A 21,529-nucleotide genomic window follows, 5' to 3' on the forward strand; every position below is an offset into this window, starting at 1 on the left:
GTGCGCGTGTGTGTATACCTGTGTGTGTGTGTGTGTGTGTGTGTGTGTTTGTGAGCCTGAGGGAGTGTATGGGTGGAGAGAAGAGGAGGAGGAGCCGGGGGTCGTAGTGAGGGTTAAGACAGTGCTACGTAGGGCTGAGACATATGTGATAAAATAATATATATACGTTGTTTTGGTGAGGAGTGATCACGAACTTGGCTCAGACGGGGAGCGCGCGGCCACCACTCAAGGGATTCCCGTTCTTCTTCGCTCACTGCAAAAGACTTCATTTATGGGCATGGATGTGTAACCCTTGGCATACCACCTTCTTAGACACCCATAGAGGCTTTAATACCCATAGGCGACACTTGGAAATGGGTTAGAAGGTGGGTTGAGGATTGGGATGGGTAGGGATGAGGATGGGGACAGCGGGGAAGGTTTAGGGTGAAGGGTATTAGACGAGAGGGGGAAGGATGCAACGCAGGACAGCGAGAGGAGCGAGGGGCAGCGCGTGGTGTGTGAGGCAGCTCAGGCTTTTGTGTCTCTCTCCGGGTGTTCTGCCGAGTGCACCGCCGCCCCCAGAATGTGTGGTATGCGGCTCGCCAGGTGCCCCGAACACCTCCACGGGTTGAGATTACAAGTGGACCTGTGTGTGTGCCAGCCTCGCCTCGTCTCGCCTCGCCCTCACTCCCCTTCCGAGGCTCTCCAGATACTCGCTTAGCCCATAATCACCCGTTTTCATCAACTTGGTCTTAATCCGCAGTGAAATTCCTTTGCCCGAAGTACCCGAAGCGCGTAACTCACATTGGGGATTCGTCAAGCCGGGATTTGTATTTGGGGTTAAGATTTGAGTCAGTTCGTCCCCTTCCGAGGCCCAGGGCGCGGGTGGGAGAGCTCGGTGCCTCCATTCCCATGTTTCTCCGCCGTAGGTAAATGACGAGTCGGGACCTCTCGCAGCCTCCAGATGACAGGTGAACGGGAGGTGGAGAGAACAGCCAATTACAACCAAGATGGCGACTGAGTATACATTGGCCTCAGTGATGGTTTTTCTCTGAGTGTTGTGATGTGTGAGTGCTAAACCGAAGATTACAGTGTATCATGGTGTGGATATACCTCGGTGGACCCGCTGAGCACCATGGCATCGAGAGACAACCCAACGGTAAGTGGAGAACCCTCACCCCTCTTGATCTCAATCTCATCTCACTTGCGGGTGCCCACTCCTCTGCAGGTCAATCTCTTTTCCCCCTACACGCCACTGCGCCGCTTGATTCCCTTCGTCAGGCGGTCAAGCAAGCATTTCAGCGTCTTTCTTGAAGGGGAGAGCGGCGAGGAGGCTATGGTGAGAGAGGGAGAAGGCGGTGTGTGTGGGAAGGGAGGTCGGGGATGAGGGATGCTGCCGCCCTGCTATCTCGGAGGCTGGCATCTTTCAAGTTAAATTATCTCCCGTAACGCCACTTCTAAACCCTCTCCCGCCGCCCTCCCAGCCTCCCGCCGTCCTCCGTTCCCCTCACACCCTCACACACACGCCTTACCCTCCTCCAGACACCATGACAAGGGCGGGAAGTGTTGCACCGCCGTAGAGTTTGAAGTTTACATCAGCAACATCATGCAACACTAACCTACCAACTAGAATAACCCCCAAAACACCCTCTGCGACTCTCCAGCAACACCCTGCGACCTCGTATAGACGGTAGCGGCCTGAGACTTTATTCCGAGAGGCTCCGTTTGGTTTCCGACATGCCCAGTTGTGGAATGCTGGGCCGAGCCGTGACCAGCCAGCGCCCGCCGCCTACCCAGTGCCTGCCGAGTGGCCCTAACCGGCACCACGACCTTGCTATTCTGCCACTCGTTTGCTCGCGTGAATACCAAAGCGAAGTTGAAGGATATGAGGTGAAGGATGTCTAGTTGGGTTGTGGATGAGGTCATGGAGGATTTTAGTGGTGTGGGTGAGGGTGGATGAGATCAAAACACCCGCGCACACTCACTCACCGTCTCATCCATCCCTTCATTCACTTGCCTACATACTTACTCCACGTTATTCATCTTTTTGCGTCTATTAGTGAAGCCATGATGCGAGTTTTTGGGGAAAGAAATGGAAAAATATAGAGAAAGAAACATTCGAGTGTGAAATAGATGTTAGATGTTGCCGGTGCAGAACCAGAACTTACTCACTCACTCACTCACTCACTCACTCACTCACTCACTTGCTCACTGTCAATTCATCATTCATAGCTATCAGTCACCCATGTCACCCACTTCGCCCATGCACCCAGCTCCTTTCCCACCAGTCATCCACCGGATACTCTTCTCTATCAAGTGGATGAAGGTTGGATGAAGAAATAATGTAAAATAAATGAAAATGTTTGATGAACGTCGCTAAAAAATAGTTCTTTAAATTAGATTTTAAGAATAATTGCAAAAAAAAAATTCTTGGAGATTTCAACGCAGAGTAAAGTAGTTATCTTAATTCTCTCGGTATTTCTATCTGTCTCTGTCTCTGTCTCTTTGTCTGTATATCTGTATGTCTATCTGCCTGTCTGTATTTTCGTCTCATTGTCTGTATATTTTCTGTTAGTTTGTCTGTCTATCTGTCTGTCTCATTTTTTAGCTTGCAAAAAAATATTATTGATTATTTTTCCCGGAAATTTCAACGCGCTATCAAGTAGGTATCTGTTTTCTCTGTCGCCACTGAAGCTGTCTGTCTGTCTGTCTGTCTGTCTCTGTTTCTCTGGTTTATAATGAGTCTACGATAATATACTAAAACATTTCTTGCAATAGGTGCACTTCATTTCTTTTTCATTGGCTTATATTAGATTTTTAGCGGTCAGCGTAAGATAAAAATATATAGTTGTATAGTTATTGTTGTTGTTGCTAAGCTGAAATAATCCTTGATAAATAAGAATAAATAAAAGAGAAAAGCAAGACAAAGAAAAACAAAAAAGACAAATGGAGCAACTAAAACAATCCGTGAAGAAGAAAAACAAAGAAAAGGAAGCCAAGAAAACAAAGAAAAACAAGAGAGATAAGAAGAATAGATAAAATAATACAAGAAAAATGTAAAAATGTAAAAAAGAAAATACCCAAAAGAGAGAAAAAAAAACCTACAAACCAAAATCGCTAAAACAACAAAAAATATGAGTAACAAAAATCGAAAAAAATAATATACCTACAAAACAACAGCCGCCAGAAAGGAAGGTGAAGATGGCGATAGGCGTCACTCAAGCGTTCGCAGCAAAAATGAATACGCCATCCATGTCGTCGGTAATTGCCCAGCACGCACCAATATACTCATTAATGCAAGGTAAATCAGATAAGTGTGGCGGCCGCGGGAACAGGAAAGAAGTAGAATGCAGGACCTATGAATGGTGGCTAATATCAGAGTTGTATTGTGTTTTTATTTATTTTTATATTTATTTTCTGTCCTGTTCCCTTGTGTCCTTTGTCTGGTCCGTAGAGGCTAGAAAGAAGTGTCATTTTTTTTCTTCTTCATCTTCTCTGGTTCGTAGCTAAGGAAGGAAGGGAGGGAGAAGGAAGAAGGATGTGAGGAGAGCTTTCAATTCTATCCTGTCCTCCTCTTCAGTAAGGAAAAAAAAAAACGAGGGAAGATAAGAAGGAGACAAGGAGGAAAGGAAGGGAAGAACGCCATTGCTTTTTTATCTTTGTTGCTAAGGAAGAAATAAAGAACGAAGAAAGGAAAAGAAGAGAACGCAAGAAAGGGAAGGAAGGAAGAAAGGGAAGGAGAGGAAGGGTAAGGGGAGGCAACTAACACAAGTATGCGAGGAATAAAGAAAGAAAGAAGGAAATGACGAAACAAGGGAAGGGAAAAAGGAGGTAGGGAAGAAAGGGAACGACTAGCAGGTATACCAACAAACACAGGTAAGAACAGTGTAGCAAGAGGAGAGATATAATACATGGAGAGGTAAACTAAATAAAAAAAAAATGTGTCAGATGGGACAGGAGGGAGAAAAAGAAGAGAGGGAGGGAGAGAGAGAAGGAGTAGGAGGAGGAGGAGGAGGAGGACGTAACAATATAGATATACAGGTGAAGTCAGATAAGCAAAAAAGAATGAAAAAAAAAGAAAATTACAAGAGAAAGAAAAAAAATAACGTAGGAGAAGGAAGGAGAGGCGGGAAAAATTTATAAGCGAGGGGAGATAAGAGAATTATATGAAGAGAGAAGAAAGCAAGGAGTGGAAAGACGAATAAGGAGAGAAAAACAATATATATAAAAGGTGAATATGATATTGTGTAAGAAACGAGAATATGGTGACGATATGAAAATAGATTGTTAGTTAATATGTAATGAAGGAAAAAAAAAGGTAAATGGAAATGACATACGAAAGCATATTATAGAGAGTTAATGAAAAAGCTGCAGGTTGCTAATATTACAAAAAAAAAGTGTTAGAATGTGTAATAAAAATACAAATAGAGAGAAAAAGAAAAAAAAATATTGCAAGAAGAGAGATGTTAAGATCGATTAGTGAGGCAGATGAATAAAATGTAATAAAATAAACAAATAAATAAATAATAAATAAACATATAGAACATAATGAATAATCAGCAGGGTAGCAATATATTAAAAGCTAATTAATTTGTAATGAAAAAGAATTAATAAACAAGAAATTACAAAAACGTCAAATTAGAATAACAGTATAATACATTTGACTCTTCTACAAGTTAATAACATGAATCGTATTAACACACAAAATATATATAACACAGTATCTAGTGTATTATGTTTTCTACTTAATCTACTCTTTACGCAACAAAAGAGTTTTCTGATCTATGTATCTTTCAGTGTTTGTATTTTTTCTCAAAGTTTTTAACGAGAGAGAGAGAGAGAGAGAGAGAGAGAGAGAGAGAGAGAGAGAGAGAGAGAGAGAGAGAGAGAGAGAGAGAGAGAGAGAGAGAGAGAGAGAGAGAGAGAGAGAGAGAGAGAGAGAGAGAATTGGCCTGACTCACTCTATTCGTCTATTTCCTTCACATTCTTTTCATTTATCAAAACAAACAAACAACAACAACAATCTAATCTTTCAACCTCTCTCTCTCTCTTTCTCTCAATCTTTTCTTCTCATTCTTTTCCTTCATGTTCTTCTTTTTCACTATCTCCTTTTTTTTCCCTCCACCTTCTCCTCCTTAAAATTTAAAATGGAGACGGAAAAAAGACGGAGGAAAGGGGAAGTAAGGAAGGAAGGAATGGGGGAAGGAAGGAGTGGGGGAAGGAAGGAGTGGCGCTGTTAAAGGGCAAAGAAGGACGGGGAATGGGTAGGAGAGAAGAAGAAGAAGAGGAGGAGGAGGAGGAGGAGGAGAAGGGGAAAGGCAAAAGGGAAGGAGGTGGGGGAAGCACGGCCTAAGGAAGAGGGGAGGAGGAGGAGGAGGAGGAGGGAAGGGAATGGGTCGCGGGATGGGTAGGGAAGAGGTAGGGTGCCCATCTGGAGGTCATTGTATCGAGGTCATAGTAAACCTGGAGGAAGGTAGGGAGGAGGAGGTGGAGGAGGAGGAAGAGGAGGAGGAGGAGGAGGAGGAGGAGGTTTGGTGTTTTGGTGGATATGGATGAGGAAGAGGAAGAAGAGGAGGTTAAGGAAGAAAAATAAAGAGGAGGAGGAGGAGGAGGAGGAGGAGGAAGAAGAAAAAGAAATAAGAAAAACAATATGAATTATTAAGGGAACAAGAAGTTAAAGAGATAGATAGAAAGATAGATAGATAGATAGATAAACAAATATAGATGAACGAAAAAGAAGAATAAGAAAGAAAACAAGAGAACACGTAGAAGAAGAACAACAAGAACAAGAAGAAAAAGAGGAACAAGAAGAAGAAGAAAAAACAAAAACAAGAAAAAAAAGAAAAAAAATGAAGAAAAAAAACCCCATACACTACCACTACCACCACCACCAACAACACCAACCCATCCACCACCACCACCACCACTATAGGCATCACCATTATCACCATCCTTATCTATGCGTCATCTCCGGTTATCTCGGCCGCCCATCACCATCACCTCCACCATTATGAGCAGAGACGCAGCATCCCTCCATCATCTGATTCTCGCAGTGATGTTCGTCATTATTTCTCGTCTCTTCACTCTTTCAATCATTCGCTAACGCTTGACATTTCTAGGCCTCTCTCTGTGTGTCTGTCTGTCTGTCTGGTTGGCTGGCTGTGTGTTTCTCTCTCTGTCTGTCTGTATGTCTGTCTATCTCTGTCTCTCTGTCTGTGTATTTCTCTCTGTCTCTGTCTATCTCTGCCTCTCCCTGTCTGTCTGTCTCTCTCTGTCTGTGTGTTTCTCTGTCTCTTTGTCTCTCTCTGCCTCTCTCTGTCTGTCTGTCTGGATGAGGAAGCAGAGGAGGAGAAAGATAAAGAGGAGAAGGAGGAGGAGATAAAGAAGAAGGAAAATAATAACTGAAGGAAATGAGAAAGAAAAACAATGTGAATCTCTTTCCCTCTCTCTCTCTCTCTCTCTCTCTCTCTCTCTTATTCAATTTGATATCACTATTTATATTTACGAACCAACTCAATTACTACCCTTTTTATCTCCCTTACCTTACCTTACCTTACGTGCCTAGACCTACCCAATCATTCTTCCCTCCGTACCCTTCCCTCCCTTCCCTCCTTCCTTCCTAGCAATGACCGGGAAGAACGTATGATTCCCTATTGTATTATTCATGAATCGGAGGAGGAGGAGGGCGAGGAGAGACCTGGCTAAAATATCTCTTTCTGTTGTTTGAGATTATTACATACTAACGGCAGGAGGAGGAGGAAGAGGAGGGGGAGGAGGAAGGGGATGATAGGGGTCGGTTTGGTAGGAAGGGACTGATAGGTGGAAGGGAAGGGAAGTAGGAGGAGGAGGAAGAGGAGAGAGAAGGGAAGGGAAGTGGAGGGTAAGGGAAGGAGAGATAGAGGAGAGAGAAGGGAATATAAACAAAGGGAGAAGAGAAGAAACAAAGGAGTGGAGACGAAGAGAAAGGAATGGAGGAGGAGGAGGAGAAAGAGGAGGGAGGGAAGAGAGAGAGAGAGAGAGAAAGGAGTGGAGAGAAAGAGGAAGGGGTGAAACTATGGCACAGAAAGGGGTGAAAGAGAAGGAATGGGGAGATGGGAAGGGAAAGGGGGGTTAGGGGAGAGAGAGAGGGGGGTGAGGGGGGGCGAGGTAACGGTGTAATGAGTAAGCATGTCTCCAAAAGTTGCCATAGACGGTCATTCATATATAATACATGTGGTGGTGGTGGTGGTGGTGGTGGTTTTGTCTGTCTGTGTTGAGAATTTTGTCTTAATGGTCTGTTTGTCTTGTCCACCGCGGCTGAGGGGAATAAATTGTGTGTGTGTGTGTGTGTGTGTGTGTGTGTGTGTGTGTGTGTGTGTGTGTGTGTGTGTGTGTGTGTGTGTGTGTGTGTGTACAACGCTTATTATTGTTATTATTATTATTATTATTATTATTATTATTATTATTATTATTATTATTATTATTATTATTATTATTATATCGAGTAAACTGTTTTGGCATTTTCTTTTACAGCCTTTAATTAATCTTTATTTTCTTTCTCTTTTTCTTTCTTTATACGCATTTTTTTCTATCTATCTATCTATCTATCTATCATTATTTCCTTCTTTAGTAACCCCTACACATCCCTTTTCTTCGTCATACCGTAAGCCCAACATTAACTTTCTATCTATCTCTCTACATCTCTTTCTTTCTTCACCCATTCCTCTCTTCGTCATAAGGTAAGCGGTAGAGTCTAACATTCACCGTCTATCATAAAAACATAAGAACGTAAGGAGTCTGCAAGAGACCGGTTGGGCTATACAAGGCAGCTCCTGTACACTCAACCCCACCTTACCTCACCATCCATGGCTTTATCTAACCTCTTCTTGAACACCTATCCATACCTCTTTCTTTCTCCGCTAATCTAAAACTCATCCCTTCTCTTCCTTAGTCCAATATTCACGGTCAGTCTACCCATCCATACCTCTTTCTTTCTCCGCTAATCCCTTCTCACCCAACCCAACCCTTCCCTCCGTCCATCATTAACTTTCTCGTCACATCCAGGACTCTCACACCGTTTACAGCGGGAGGCGAGGCAACAGGCGACCGCTCGTCATAGCAAACGTTCCCCTGCTCCAGTTTACCCTCGCAGCTGTCAATCTCTCCCTCCCTTACGACCTTCCGCCGGTAAAGCACCTTCGTGGACGCTGAGAAGAGATGATGTTAAGATGAAAATTACTGATTGGAATGTAGTGGTAGAGGATTTCATAAACGTCTTAGGAAAATCGCTTATTGGTTTCGATTTTATATTTCTACGAGCTTAGTAATAAGAGAAAAGAGGATGTATAAATGAAATGACTGATAGGAAAGTGATCTAGTGGATTTCATAAACGGCAGAAGACAATCGTTTCTGGACTTCTTTCATAGGCTGCGAATCTGTTTTCTTACGAGATTTCGACCCTAAAAGAAAAAAAAAAGGCTTAGGTTCTTGTGGATATAACAGAGAGGATGCTACCAAGATCTTGAGACAGACAGAGACAGATAGATAAGTAAATAGACACAGAAGAAGAAAAGGAGAAATTAGGAAGTTTTTGGGAGTAAATATGAATGAGGAAGAGACGAGGCGGAAAAAAAAGAAGGAAGAAGATGAAGATGAAGAGGAGGAGGAGGAGGAGGAGGAGGAGGAAGTAGTATGAAAATTAAAATACATATATGAGGTGATGATAGCGTGTGTGTGTGTGCGTGTGTGTGTGTAAATTTGTGCTTTCATTCGTATTTTTCCATATATATCATTTTTCCGGCTGGCGACTCCTTTCTTTCCTTCGGCTCATATATAATGCAGCCAAAACTTGTGCATTTATCACCGCCGAGGGAGCAAGCCGAGGGTGTTAGGAGGCCTGCCCGACACTGAACTAACAGCAGAACAAATAGCGTTTAATAAAATCTCACTCCGCGGGTTTGCTGGTGAAAGAAAAGTCCAAGGGAATGCACACACGCCTTTTGCAGGGAGACGCATGACTTGTAAGGCTTCACAGTTATGCAAACGCTGACTAAAGGCACGTTGAAAAATTACACGCTGAGAGGGACAGAGTGAGTGAGGCTGGACGGTGTGTGTGTGTGTGTGTGTGTGTGTGTGTGTGTGTGTGTGTGAGAGGGAGAAAGAAACTGCCAAAAAAGGGAGATGCGTAATGAAGACTGACAGAAGTGGGACATAAGATTAGTTCAGATATTGGCTCGATATTGCTTACCTCTCGCAAATGAAAACTTAAGGAATACTGAAGAAAATATATACAAAAGAAAATAGCCAAAAAAGGGAGATGCGAAATGAAGACTGACAGAAGTGGGACATAAGATTAGTTCAGATATTGGCTCGATGTTGCTTACCTCTTGCAAATGGAAACTTAAGGAATACTGAAGAAAATATATGCAAAAAAAATTAGCCCAAAAAAGAGGGGAGATGCGAAATGAAGACTGACAGAAGTGGGACATAAAATTAGTTCAGATATTGGCTCGATATTGCTTACCTCTTGCAAATGGAAACTTAAGGAATATACTGAAGAAAATACATGTAAAAAAAATAGCCCAAAAAAAAGGGAAGATGCGAAATGAAGACTGACAGAAATGGGACGAAGAATTAATGAAGATCTTAGTGGTTCGAGGTTGAGCAATTTAGAACTTGAGGGATACTGATGAAAAGTTTAATTAAGCAGAAAAAAAAGAAAAGAAAACAGTCAAGTGGAAAAATGCGAAATGAACTCTGGCAGAAATGGAACAAAGGAATTACTTATAATCTCAGTTCGATGTTGCCATCTTTGCGCTAATAATAACTTAGAGAATACTGAAGAAGGAAAACTAACGCCGAAAAGAATATATATAGAGAGATTGAGGTTAAAATGTACGAATTAAAGAAAAGAAAAAAAAAAGGGGTTGATGAAGATAGACAAGAGAACTCGATGAACTTGAAGAATAGTGAAGAAAAAAAATAACACCGGAAAAGGTTGAGTTTTAGGTTGAACTGTAAAATAAAAGAAAAAAAAAATAGGAGGTGATCAAGACAGACAGAAATAGGACATGAATTAAGAAGAGGCCAATGTTGTTTGTTCTGTAAGATAAAATGTCAGGCCTCTCTCTCTCTCTCTCTCTCTCTCTCTCTCTCTCTCTCTCTCTCCATGTCAAATAAAAGAATAAGGAAAGAAATATATAACAAAAAGCGACTGGATGTGGACTTTGATTGCATTGATGTCGAAGTCTAAGTTTGTTTTCCTTTCTTTATTCTCCCGAAGTTGATTTCTTGCTTGTTCTGAATTTCTTTACTTTTGGTTATTGACTTATGTATATTTGTTTGTCTCTGTGTATACTTTTCTTTTGGTTTATGAGTGAATTAGTACTGCTTTTTTTAATTCTTTACTTTATTTCTTTATTTTCTCTTTCTTTCAATTTCCTTTCTTTATTCTTTCCTCTTCTTCTATATTCATTTCCTCTCTTTTTTATATTTCTTAATCAATTTGATTTCTTTACCTCTTTTCTCTATCTTTTCTTTCTTAATTTCTTTTCCTTATTTGTCTTCTTTCTTTTCTTAGTTTCTTTCTAATTTCTTAAGTCTTTATTTTTCATATTTAACACTTTCTTCGCTATATAATAATTTTCTATACAGCTTAAGTCAAGTATGTATGTTTAAACCTTTCTTTCTTTTTTCTTTCGTCTATATTCATTTTATAAACAACTATATACGCTGGTAACCTTCGTGTATATTTCTGATTACTTACAAATACGTTTTCTCTACACTTGGAAGCTAATTTATGAGTTTGCTTCTCTTCTTTCTCATTTCTTTCGTCTATATTCATTTTGTAAACAACTATATATACGCTGGTAACCTTCGTGTATATTTCTGATTACTTACAAATACGTTTTCTCTACACTTGGAAGCTAATTTATGAGTTTGCTTCTCTTCTTTCTCATTTCTCAAGTCGATAAACTCCAAAAAACTGTTTACGGCGCCTTATTTACGAATCCCTATTTACATTTTCAACTCGCACGACGATTTTCTTTTTTATTACTTCGTACTTGAGTCGGTTTATACTTTAGACGCTTCCTTTCCTGCTCATTCATTAAGTCTATACGTTCAAGCTAGAGCTGTTTACGAGGGTCTTAATTTCTTGATTTCGTCTCTTTATTTGCATTTTCTACTTCTATGATTGTTTTCTTTATTACTTTTTACGTTGGGAATCTTCATATGCTTCCTCCCTTTCTATCTTCTCATTCTTTAAGTCTATATTTTTAAGCTAGAAGCGTTTATGGCGTCTTGGTTTCGTCTCTTTTTTGCATTTTCTACTTCTATGATTATTTCCTTTATTACTTTATGCTTCTGAGTTTTCATACAGTTGCTTCCCTTCCTTCCTTCTCATTCTGTAAGTCTTTATATTTGAACTAGAAGCGTTTATGGCGTCTTGGTTTCGTCTCTTTATTTGCATTTTCTACTTCTATGATTATTTTCTTTATTCCTTTATGCTTCTGAGTTTTCATACAGTTGCTTCCCTTCCTTCCTTCTCATTCTTAAAGTCTATATATTTGAACTAGAAGCGTTTATGGCGTCTTGGTTTCGTCTCTTTATTTGCATTTTCTACTTCTATGATTATTTTCTTTATTACTTTATGCTTCTGAGTTTTCATACAATTGTTTCCCTTCCTTCCTTCTCATTCTGTAAGTCTTTATATTTGAGCTAGAAGCGTTTATGGCGTCTTAGTTTCGTCTCTTTATTTGCATTTTCTACTTCTATGATTATTTTCTTTATTACTTTATGCTTCTGAGTTTTCATACAGTTGCTTCCCTTCCTTCCTTCTCATTCTTAAAGTCTATATATTTGAACTAGAAGCGTTTATGGCGTCTTGGTTTCGTCTCTTTATTTGCATTTTCTACTCCTGTGATTGTGTTCTTTATCAATTTATGCTTTCGGAGTCTTCATACAATTGCTTTCCTTCCTTCCTTCTCATTCTTTACGTCAATAAGTTTATGCTACAAGAGTTTATGGCGTCTTACTTTCGTCTCTATATTTACAGTTTCTACCTCCCATGACTTCTGCTTTTCAATGTTTATCTAAGTTTCCCGTCGCCTGCAGCCCTTCATTATTGTGCTTGGGAGTCACTTTATACGCTCCCTTTCCTTAAGTCTATACATATAAGCTTAGAAGTGTTTATGGGGTCTTACTCTCGTCTCTATATTTACATTTTCTACCGCCCATGACTCAAGCTTTTCAATGTTTATCTGAGTTTGCCGTCGCCTGTTCCTCACCTTCATCCCTTTCTCTTTGCACCTGCGAGTCGGCGTTTACCTTCCCCGTTCCCTTTAAATCTCCGCCCGTGTTTGCTCACCTGTCAATTAGTTTGCGTGCGTGTGTGTGTAGCGAGTTTCCGAAGGTTTCCCAACGGCGCGTCAAGTGCAAAGCAAGACAAACGCAAGCCATATTGTGTCTCATGTCTGTTGTGTACATTTTCGGGTGTTGTTAATCCAGCCAGATGTCACCGTTATTCTGTGAGCGTGTGTGTATGCATGTCTGCCTGTGTGCGTGTGTGTGTGTGTGTGTGTGTGTGTGTGTGTGTGTGTGTGTGTGTGTGTGTGTGTGTGTGTGTGTGTGTGTGTGTGTGTGTGTGTGTGTGTGTGTGTGTGTGTGTTTGTATGCGTGCGTGCTCAGAAAGTCTTCTTGCTAATTAACAGATTGTCTTTACGAGGGATAGTTTTATGCGTGGGCCGGCTGGCATCTGTAATGTGTGTGTGTGTGTGTGTGTGTGTGTGTGTGTGTGTGTGTGTGTGTGTGTGTGTGTGTGTGTGTGTGTTTTGTAACCTATTCAGGGCACTACTGTTACCTGCGTGATGACCTGCGTGTGCGTGCGTGCGTGTGTGTGTGTGTGTGTGTGTGTGTGTGTGTGTGTGTAAGAGAGAGCTTCACTGTAATTAATTTATCATTCTCTGTCTGTCTGTCTCTTTACTCCTCCCCCCTTCTCTCTCTCTCTCTCTCTCTCTCCCACGGCTTTATATTCACCGTTCACAGTCTCCTTTGTGTTTCATTCTCGTTTCGTTTGAGTTTCGTTCAGTTTCGTTTAGTTTCACGTATCAAACATCCCTTTTAGAAACATTTATCGTTAGCATTTGTGGTTCTAAGTTTCTTTCTTGGGTTTGACGTTAAGTTTTAGTTTTATTCTCGTGTTTGTTTTCGTTCCTAAAATTAAATTCGTTTCCCGTCTGGTTCTTGAATTTATGGATCACGTTGACTCCCACATCATTAGAGTTTAAGTTAAGTTAGAAGAAAGAAAGATAAAAAGAATAAGAAAGAAAACCAAAGTGTGGGAGATAAATAGAAGCAGATTTAATAAGATAGCAAGAAAATAATAAGAAAAGAACAAAGAATAAATGAACAAATAAAACAAATATACGTCCACCTTAATATACAAAGAATAAAAAAGATACAAAAAGAAAGATAGATAGCTAGGTCGAAAATATATTAGAAGCTCAACAGTGCATTTCAAGATAGCCGGAAAGTAAGGAATATAAAATAAAATAAAGTACAAATGAAGAAACAAATAAAAAAATACGTTAACTTAAACATACAACAAGCTTATAGTGAGAGATAGATAGATAGAAAATACATGTATATCTTAGTAATAAATTTTAAGACTGATAAAAAATAAAGAATAGAAGAAAAACAAAGAATATATGAAGAAATAAATAAAAATACATTAACTTGAACATACAACAAGCTTATAGTGAGAGATAGGAAGGTAGAAAATACATAAATATCTTAGTAATAAATTTTAAGACTGATAAAAAAATAAAGAATAGAAGAAAAACAAAGAATGAAGAAATAAATAAAAAATACATCAACTTCAACATACTACAAGCTTATAATGAGAGATAGATAGATAGAAAATACATCTATATCTTAGTAATAAATTTTAAGACTGATGAAAAATAAAGAATAGAAGAAAAAACAAGAATAAACGAACTGAATAAAAAAAAAAAATCATTAACTCTAACATACTACAAACTTACAACACCCACCATTTTTTTTTTACAACAAAGGAGACAGCTCAAGGGCACAAAAAAAGGAAACAATAAAAAAAAAGCCCGCTACTCGCTGCTCCTAAAAAGAATCCGAAAAGGTGGCCGAAAAAGGGGTCAATTTCGGGAGGAGAGGTGTCCTGATACCCTACAAAGTTTCGGGTACAGCTTCACAAAACACTAAAACATCCCAAAACAAAACCAACGGCCCAGTTAGAAAACACATTCGTAACATCCACCACCACCAACAACAACGCCGCCAATAGAGTCTTCGGGGGTCCGGTTCAAGGTCTGTCGTGTCCGGCTTTCAACTTTGTCACTTCCATCAACAAAAAAACATATAAATAACATCAAACAACAACGACAAGAAGAAGAAAAGCAGCCATCGCCGGACCAGTTCCACCCAGATGAGACGACGAGGAGGAGGAGGAGGAGGAGGAGGAGGGAGGAGAAGGAGAGGATGTAGGAGGTTGACTAAAGATTGTGGGTAGCTTGAATTCTGACCCAGTAAGGAAAGGGAGACGAAGAAGAGGAAGGAAGAGGAAGGAAGGAGGGAAGGAGAAACGAAGGGAAGGAAAAGGACAAGAAAAAAAGAAAGGGAAGGTTAGAAAAAAAATCTTCCTCGTCTAAAAATATATCTTCAAGTTCTTTATTTTTTTCCCATTATTTCCACGTTCTAAATCTGCAATCCTTCCTTTGTCTTCTTCTATTTCACATGTTTAAGTAATCTTCTTCGTCTCCGTCATCAGCTTCCTTTATATTTCCACTTATTTTCTTGTATTTTTTCACTCATTCATAAATTTCCACAGTCATTTCGGTTATTCTGTCGTTCATCTTTCTTCTTGTTTTCACGTCTATTGTTTTCTTATTCACATCATTATTCAATTATTCAGTTATTCTCTGTTCAATTCTCATTCTCTTCTACTAACACAGGAGACAATTGCTTCTTATCTTGACTCATTTTCTTCTATTTCTCTTTCGTTTCTTTGTTTCTCTTCATTCTCTTCTCTTTTTCTCTTCTTTCCTTTTTTCTCTTCCATTCGCTTCTCCTCATTTTCTTCAATTGACACAGGAAAACAACTACTTATTCTTATAATCACTCAATTTCCTCCATTTCTCTTTCGTTTCCGTGTTTCTCTTCTTTTTCTCCTCTTTTTCATTTCCTTTTTTCTTATTTATCTTTCCATTCGCTTCTCTTTTTTTCTCTTCCGCTGACACAGGAAAACAATTACTTATTCACATATTTACTCATTCTCTTCCATTTCTCTTTCGTATCTGCGTGTCTGTTTATTCTCTTCCCTTTTTCTCTCATTTTTCCTTTTCTTCCTCTTTGTGTTTCATTCCTACTAAGGGAGGAGAAAGCGAAGAGGAGGAGGAACGGCCAATGACAAGTGAAGGGGGGAGAGAAAAGGAAGGAATGGGAGGGAAAGGGAAAGGGAAGGAGGGAAGGGAGGGAAAGGCAAGAAGGCGGTTTCACAGTCCAACACAGTGTCTTCGTAACAGCCCGAACCAAACTATAGAATCCCATACAATCCAAAATGGTGAGGTCTTCGATGCCACACTAAATACACAAGACTATTCCTGTATAGTTTCATCAAATTTGTGAACTTAAATATAAACACCAGACACTATACAAGGAAATTTCGAAGGCTCTGGTATCGGTTTGGGAGCTTACTAACCGATCATAGGGAACTGTGAAACTGGCCCAAGGGGGAAGGAATGGAGAGGAAAGGGCAAGGTAAGGAGGGAAGGGAGGGCAAAAGGAAAGGTGTTTGGCAAATAGACAGGTAAGTCAGGTGAGTACGTGCTGACCTACTCACTTTCTCTGTCTAACCTGGCGAGGCTGATCTTAAGGTGATGCTGATTCTGCTGCTGACGACTGCTGAAAATAAAAATGATAATGATAATAGTAATAGTAATGATAGTAATGATAATAATATAGCGTCAATAGCAAAACAAAAAGACTATAACGACACAGTATACAAAATAGAATACATTATGACATTAGTAACAGAAGGAAAAGTATGACAGAAGTATGAAATCACAATTTAAACACAAAAATAACATAAATAACAACGAATAATACAACAATGAATGACATAACAAAAAAAATAACACAAATATAGAAGGAAACAAAGCTTAATCATAAAGAATAAACCACAGAGCAAAAAATAACAAAAATAATTACGAAAATGAAACAACAAAAAAATATACAACACAAACCAAAACAAAGTAGAATAACAAAGAATAAAGAACAAAAAGTATATAACAAACTATACAAAAATAAACACATAACAAATCACACAACACAAATAAATAACAAGAAAAAACATAATAAAATAACAAGGAATAAAGAACAAAAAGTATATAACAAACTATACAAAAATATACACATAACAAATAACACATCACAAATAAATAACAAGAAAAAACATAATAGAATAACAAGGACTAAAGAACAAAAAGTATATAACAAACTATACAAAAATAAACACATAACAAATAACACATCACAAATAAATAACAAGAAAAAACATAATAGAATAACAAGGAACAAAGAACAAAAAGTATATAACAAACTATACAAAAATAAACACATAACAAATAACACATCACAAATAAATAACAAGAAAAACAAAACAAAGGAATAACAACGAAGTATAAATAACGCAACTTACAACGGCGGGGAGACGTTCGAGGCCAATGTTATAACGTGTAGGCGAGGCACGGACGACCGATAAGAGCTAGCAACCGGCGTAAAGGCACACGGAGACTATTCATATTTGTGCTTCTGCCTCTGTACTTTGGTTTCCTTACACTGCTTTGCCTCCCCATCTACAACAGAACGTTCACCATACATATAACGTTTACCATACTACAGCCTGTCAATATTACTCTCTTCCCTGTTCTTTACTAGTTTTCTTATTCATACTATTATTTCAAGTATTCTGTTATTCTCTATTTGTTTCTCCTCATTCTCTTCTACTAACAGAGGAAGACCATATATTGCACTCCTTTCTCCTCCACAATAAAGAACATTTAGCATTTTAGAACCTGCCGAAATTACTTCATAAACCTTCCCTTCCCATTTTTTTTACCTTGAGTTGGTTAATAACTTTTAAAGGCCATCACTCCCCTACCCTTATAAAATCGACTCTTTCCTTCCCTCACCATAACCATTACACTACAGGCACAATAGAGGTTCTTGCTCCCTTCACGAGTTTTATAGAGACACTAGAGTCACTCACTGCCCCCCCCCCCCCCCACACACACACACACACACATACACAGCTCTCCTTTCTCTCAGACCAAGCAACACCCTTCCCCAGATACGTCAAAGACCCCAAACCTCAACTGGATTCTGCGACAATCGGGTTTTGACTCTTAAGACACGAGTTACCGCCTCCACCACCACCACCAACACCACCAGCACCAGCAAAATCTCATAAATACATCATGACAACCAGCTATTACTTAAGAGAAAGGAGGACATTGGGGTGGGTGAGACAATAAATATAGAGATAGAGATAGAATAAGAAAAGAGTGAGTAAAGAGGTATATAATATCTTTCTTAGCCTTCAGACAGGTGAAAAATATTAATTAGAAGGTGAGGACATTAGTTACAATCCTTTCATAATAGTAGATGTAGTCGTAGCAGTAGTAGAAATAGTAGTAGCAGTAGTAGTAGTAGTAGTAGTAGTAATGGCAGCAATATGAATCATGATAATAATTACAGGTATGCTCTGTAAATAAGGCCAACACGCACACACCTTTACCTCAATGGCCAAGGTAAACAAGCCAAGCAGATCACCTCCTATCACTCGCTCCTCTCCCCTCTTCTCCCTCTCCTTCCCCCTCAAGTATCACCAACCACACGCACTCCCTCACTCCCTCACTCCCACTGCCTCACTCCCTCGCACTCCTACACACTCCCTTCCTCACAAATCATTCAGTTTCCCAAGCAGGTCGAGGCTCAGGACAGGTCTCTCGCATCACAAACAGACGAAGCAACAAAACATATCTTGCAGAACCCGACCTTTTTCTGTCTCCCTCTCCCTATGTCTCTGTCTGTGTCTCTCGTCTCTCCAACCCCCTAAGGCGTCTCATGGGGGGTTAAGGGGGTGACAGATGCTGAGATAAGGAGTTTTCCGACCTGAACTTAGGGTTGGGTATTGAAGTCTTGCCCTGATCGCTGCCAAAGAGGATCGAAGAGGCTGAGGAAGGAGATCAATTGGGTTCTCATGATTTTCTTTCACGTTCACGGTACATAAGCTTCGGACTACCCCTGAAGATGCCCACAAGAACTCCTACGAAAGCCTTGTCAAATGTGTGTGTTTGGGCGCCTAAATGTTGAAGTATATGACCTTTAGTATATCGGAATAGTGAAGTGAGTCAGTGGAAGCTAGTAAATCGTGTTGATATAGAGGATATAGAGAAGGAAGGTAAATTTAAGTAGAAAATTGTGAGTGTATATAGGAGTGAGTTAACAGGAGGTAGGAAATTCTGTTGTTTTAGAGAAGTAAGTTAATAGAAGCCAGTAAATCGTGTGGATAGAGAGAAATGAGTTAATTCTGGGTAGTAAATTACGTTGATATAGAGATGAAAGTTAATAGAGGGTTGAATTAGGTTGTTATAGAGAAGAGGTCGAGACGGGTGTGTGAATTTGAATGCCAAGCCACAAGGAAGCCATGGGGAAAAATGAGAAGAAATGAGTTGAGTCTAGGAAGTTAATTACGTTGATATAGAGATGAAAAATAAGAGTAGGTAGTGAATTAGGTTGTTATAGGGGGTAAGTCAAGACGGATGTGTGAATTTGAATGCCAAGCCACGAGGAAAGCACACGGAAAAATACACAGAAGGGAGATGAGAGGATGACAAAAGGAGGAGGCTTCAGGACCGTCACAAGGAGTTACACTGTTATAGGGAGTAAGTCGAGACAGGTGTGTGAATTTGAATGCCAAGCCACGAGGAAGCCACGGGGAAATATACACAGAGGGGAGATGAGAGGATGACAAAAGGAGGAGGCTTCAGGACCGTCACAAGGAGTTAGACTGTTATAGGGAGTAAGTCAGGACGGATGTGTGAATTTGAATGCCAAGCCACAAGGAGAGCACACGGAAAAATACACAGAAGGGAGATGAGAGGATGACAAAGGGAGGAGGCTTCAGGACCGTCACAAGGCCGGTGTAAAGCCTCAAGGAGCGCCGCGGAGGAGGGCGCTTGACCGATAAGAAGGAGGAAAACGACGAGGGCGAAAAAAAAGTAATCTGTGTGTGCCCGGAGAACAAAAGTAAACACGGAGACACCCACAGTTTCCATTGAACACTAGAACAGAGGCAAACATTACTTAGGTTATAATTAAACGAGGCTCTCTTATAACAGTAAAGGAGGTGGTTCAAGGGCAAAAATATTACTAAGGGAGTACAGATGAGTGGCCAAAAGGGAGGATAATAGAGAGTAGATCCTCATCATCCATTTTTCATCCGTTTTCAGTCTCTCAAAGTTGAAAAATTAAAAGAAAATGTTAATCGAAGACTTACTTAATTTTTTACTTGATTAATTTCCTACTTAGTTTCAATGACTGACTAATTTATATATACAACGTTGTGAAGTAGAAGGAATGATAACGAGGGGAGGAGGGGAAGGACGGAGGGAGGAGATGTAGTGGAGGAAAACTGAAGATAGAGAGGAGAAGAAGAAGGAGGAGGAGGAGGAGAAGGATGGAGTTAGCAAGACAAGGAGGTGAGGACTAAGTAGAGAGATTGAGAACTTGATGGAAAGAGCGAGGGGGTGAAGGAGAGAGAGGGAGAGAGAGAAGGGATAGAGAGGGAGAGATAGAAGGTGAGGAGTGAGTGGAGACAAAGGACGAGATAGAGTGAGTGAGAAGAGAGAAGAAGAGAGAAGCAAAAAGGGAACAGGATAAAAAGTGGAGTGTTTGGGAGAATAATAATGAGAATCTAAGGAGTGGGAGAGGCAGGAAAATGGAGACAATAAGATGATGTGACTGAAGGATGATGAGGGAAGTCTAAGGAGTGAAGGAGATAAAAACAAGATGCTGGAAGGGAGAGAATCAGGGAGATGAAGTGAGGGATGCTGAAAGGGAGAGACTCGGAGATATAAATTAAGAGAGGGAGGGAGATGAAGTCAATGAGGGATGTTGGAAGGGAGAAAGTCAGGGAGATGAAGACAAGGAGATGTAGTAGAGTAAGTGAGGGATGCTGGAAGGGAGATGAACTAAGAAAGGGATGCTGCAGAGAGGAAGAAAGAGATGCAGGGAGATGAAGGCAATGTGGGATGCTGGAGACGATCTATGGAGTGAAGGTGACAGGGAGATGAGTAAGAGATGCTGGAGGGAGAGTTAAGGGAGACTAAGTGACTGAAGGATGCTGCATAGAGAGGGAGAAAGAGATGAAGGGAGATGAGGGATGCTGGAGACGATCTAGGGAGAGGAGAAGACAGTCGGGGGATAAGTGAGGGAGAGGAAGTGACTGAGGGATGCTGTAAAGAGGGAGGAAGAGAAGTAGAGGAGAGAGATGGAGAAAGAGAAGGAAGGAAGAGAGAGAGAGGGAGGGAGTCTGCCATCCTGCGACTGACCTTGCCGGCAATAAAGACTCTGTACATTATTCATGGCCGCATCTGCCTCGCCAAAACAATACGCAAAGCCACAAGTATTATCACCGTGCTCGTTTTTAGCCATGGGGGAGCGAGAGGAGGAGGAGGAGGAGGAGGAGAGATGAGGATGCTGAGGGGGAGAATCAGAAGAAGGATGGTGAGGAGAAGGATTAAATAGGACGAGGAGAAGGAGATGAGGATGCGGAGGAGGAGGAAAGGATAAAGATGAGGAGGACAAGGAGGAAGAAGAGAGAAATAGATGAAGATGCAGAGAATGAAAAGGAAAAGAAAAAGGATAATGAGGAGGAGGAGGAGGAGGAAATGAGGAAGAAGAAGAAGGATGAAGTTGAGGGCGACAATGATGAGGTGTTGATGGTGGTGGTGGTGGAGGTGGTGGTAGTGGTGGTGGTGGTGGTGGTTGCAACTCAAGGTATAAATCCAAAAAAACAAAAAAAAGCCTCACTGCCCCCCAGGCCTGAATTATAGGATAGACTTCTGATGCGGTGAATTCATCTTCGAAATTAGGCGATGTTGGTGATATGACGTCTGAATATGCGATGAGAACATATGGTTATTGCCTCGCCCGGACCCCCCACGGCAGCCAGAGTCCGACCTGAGTCCTACTTGTGTCCTTTTGAGTCTTACGCTTTCTATGTGACATCCTTTATTAGTGGGGTGGGTGTTGAAGGTTGTTTGTTTCTGTCTTTGCAACGGGTTCGTGATCTCTCTCTTGATTTCGATAGTTTCATAAGAGCGTTCGTTATCTTCTGTTTCTTTTCTTTCCTTTTCCTCCTTCTCTTCCCGTATAGCAAGTTTCTTCTTTTCTTTTTTTTTAATTTTCCTGACTTTTATATCCTCTTCCTCTCTTTGCATCTTCCTCCTCCTCCTCCTTCTCCTCTTTCCTCAT

At 40.5% G+C, this 21,529-nt stretch overlaps 1 protein-coding gene across 1 annotated transcript in view; it reads left to right on the forward strand.

Annotated features, from left to right (window-relative positions):
• The first annotated feature begins 202 nt into the window (after positions 1–202).
• Positions 203–21,529, forward strand: part of LOC127008753 (hsp70-Hsp90 organising protein-like) — a 41,990-nt gene continuing 20,663 nt past the window's right edge. Inside the window, exon 1 of the mRNA XM_050881117.1 lies at positions 203–1,138. Coding sequence (XP_050737074.1) covers positions 1,115–1,138 — 24 coding nt within the window. The 5' untranslated portion in view covers positions 203–1,114. The remainder of the gene's footprint in view (positions 1,139–21,529) is intronic.

Source organism: Eriocheir sinensis, chromosome 38 (assembly GCF_024679095.1).
Source record: "Eriocheir sinensis breed Jianghai 21 chromosome 38, ASM2467909v1, whole genome shotgun sequence".
Taxonomy (NCBI): domain Eukaryota; kingdom Metazoa; phylum Arthropoda; class Malacostraca; order Decapoda; family Varunidae; genus Eriocheir; species Eriocheir sinensis.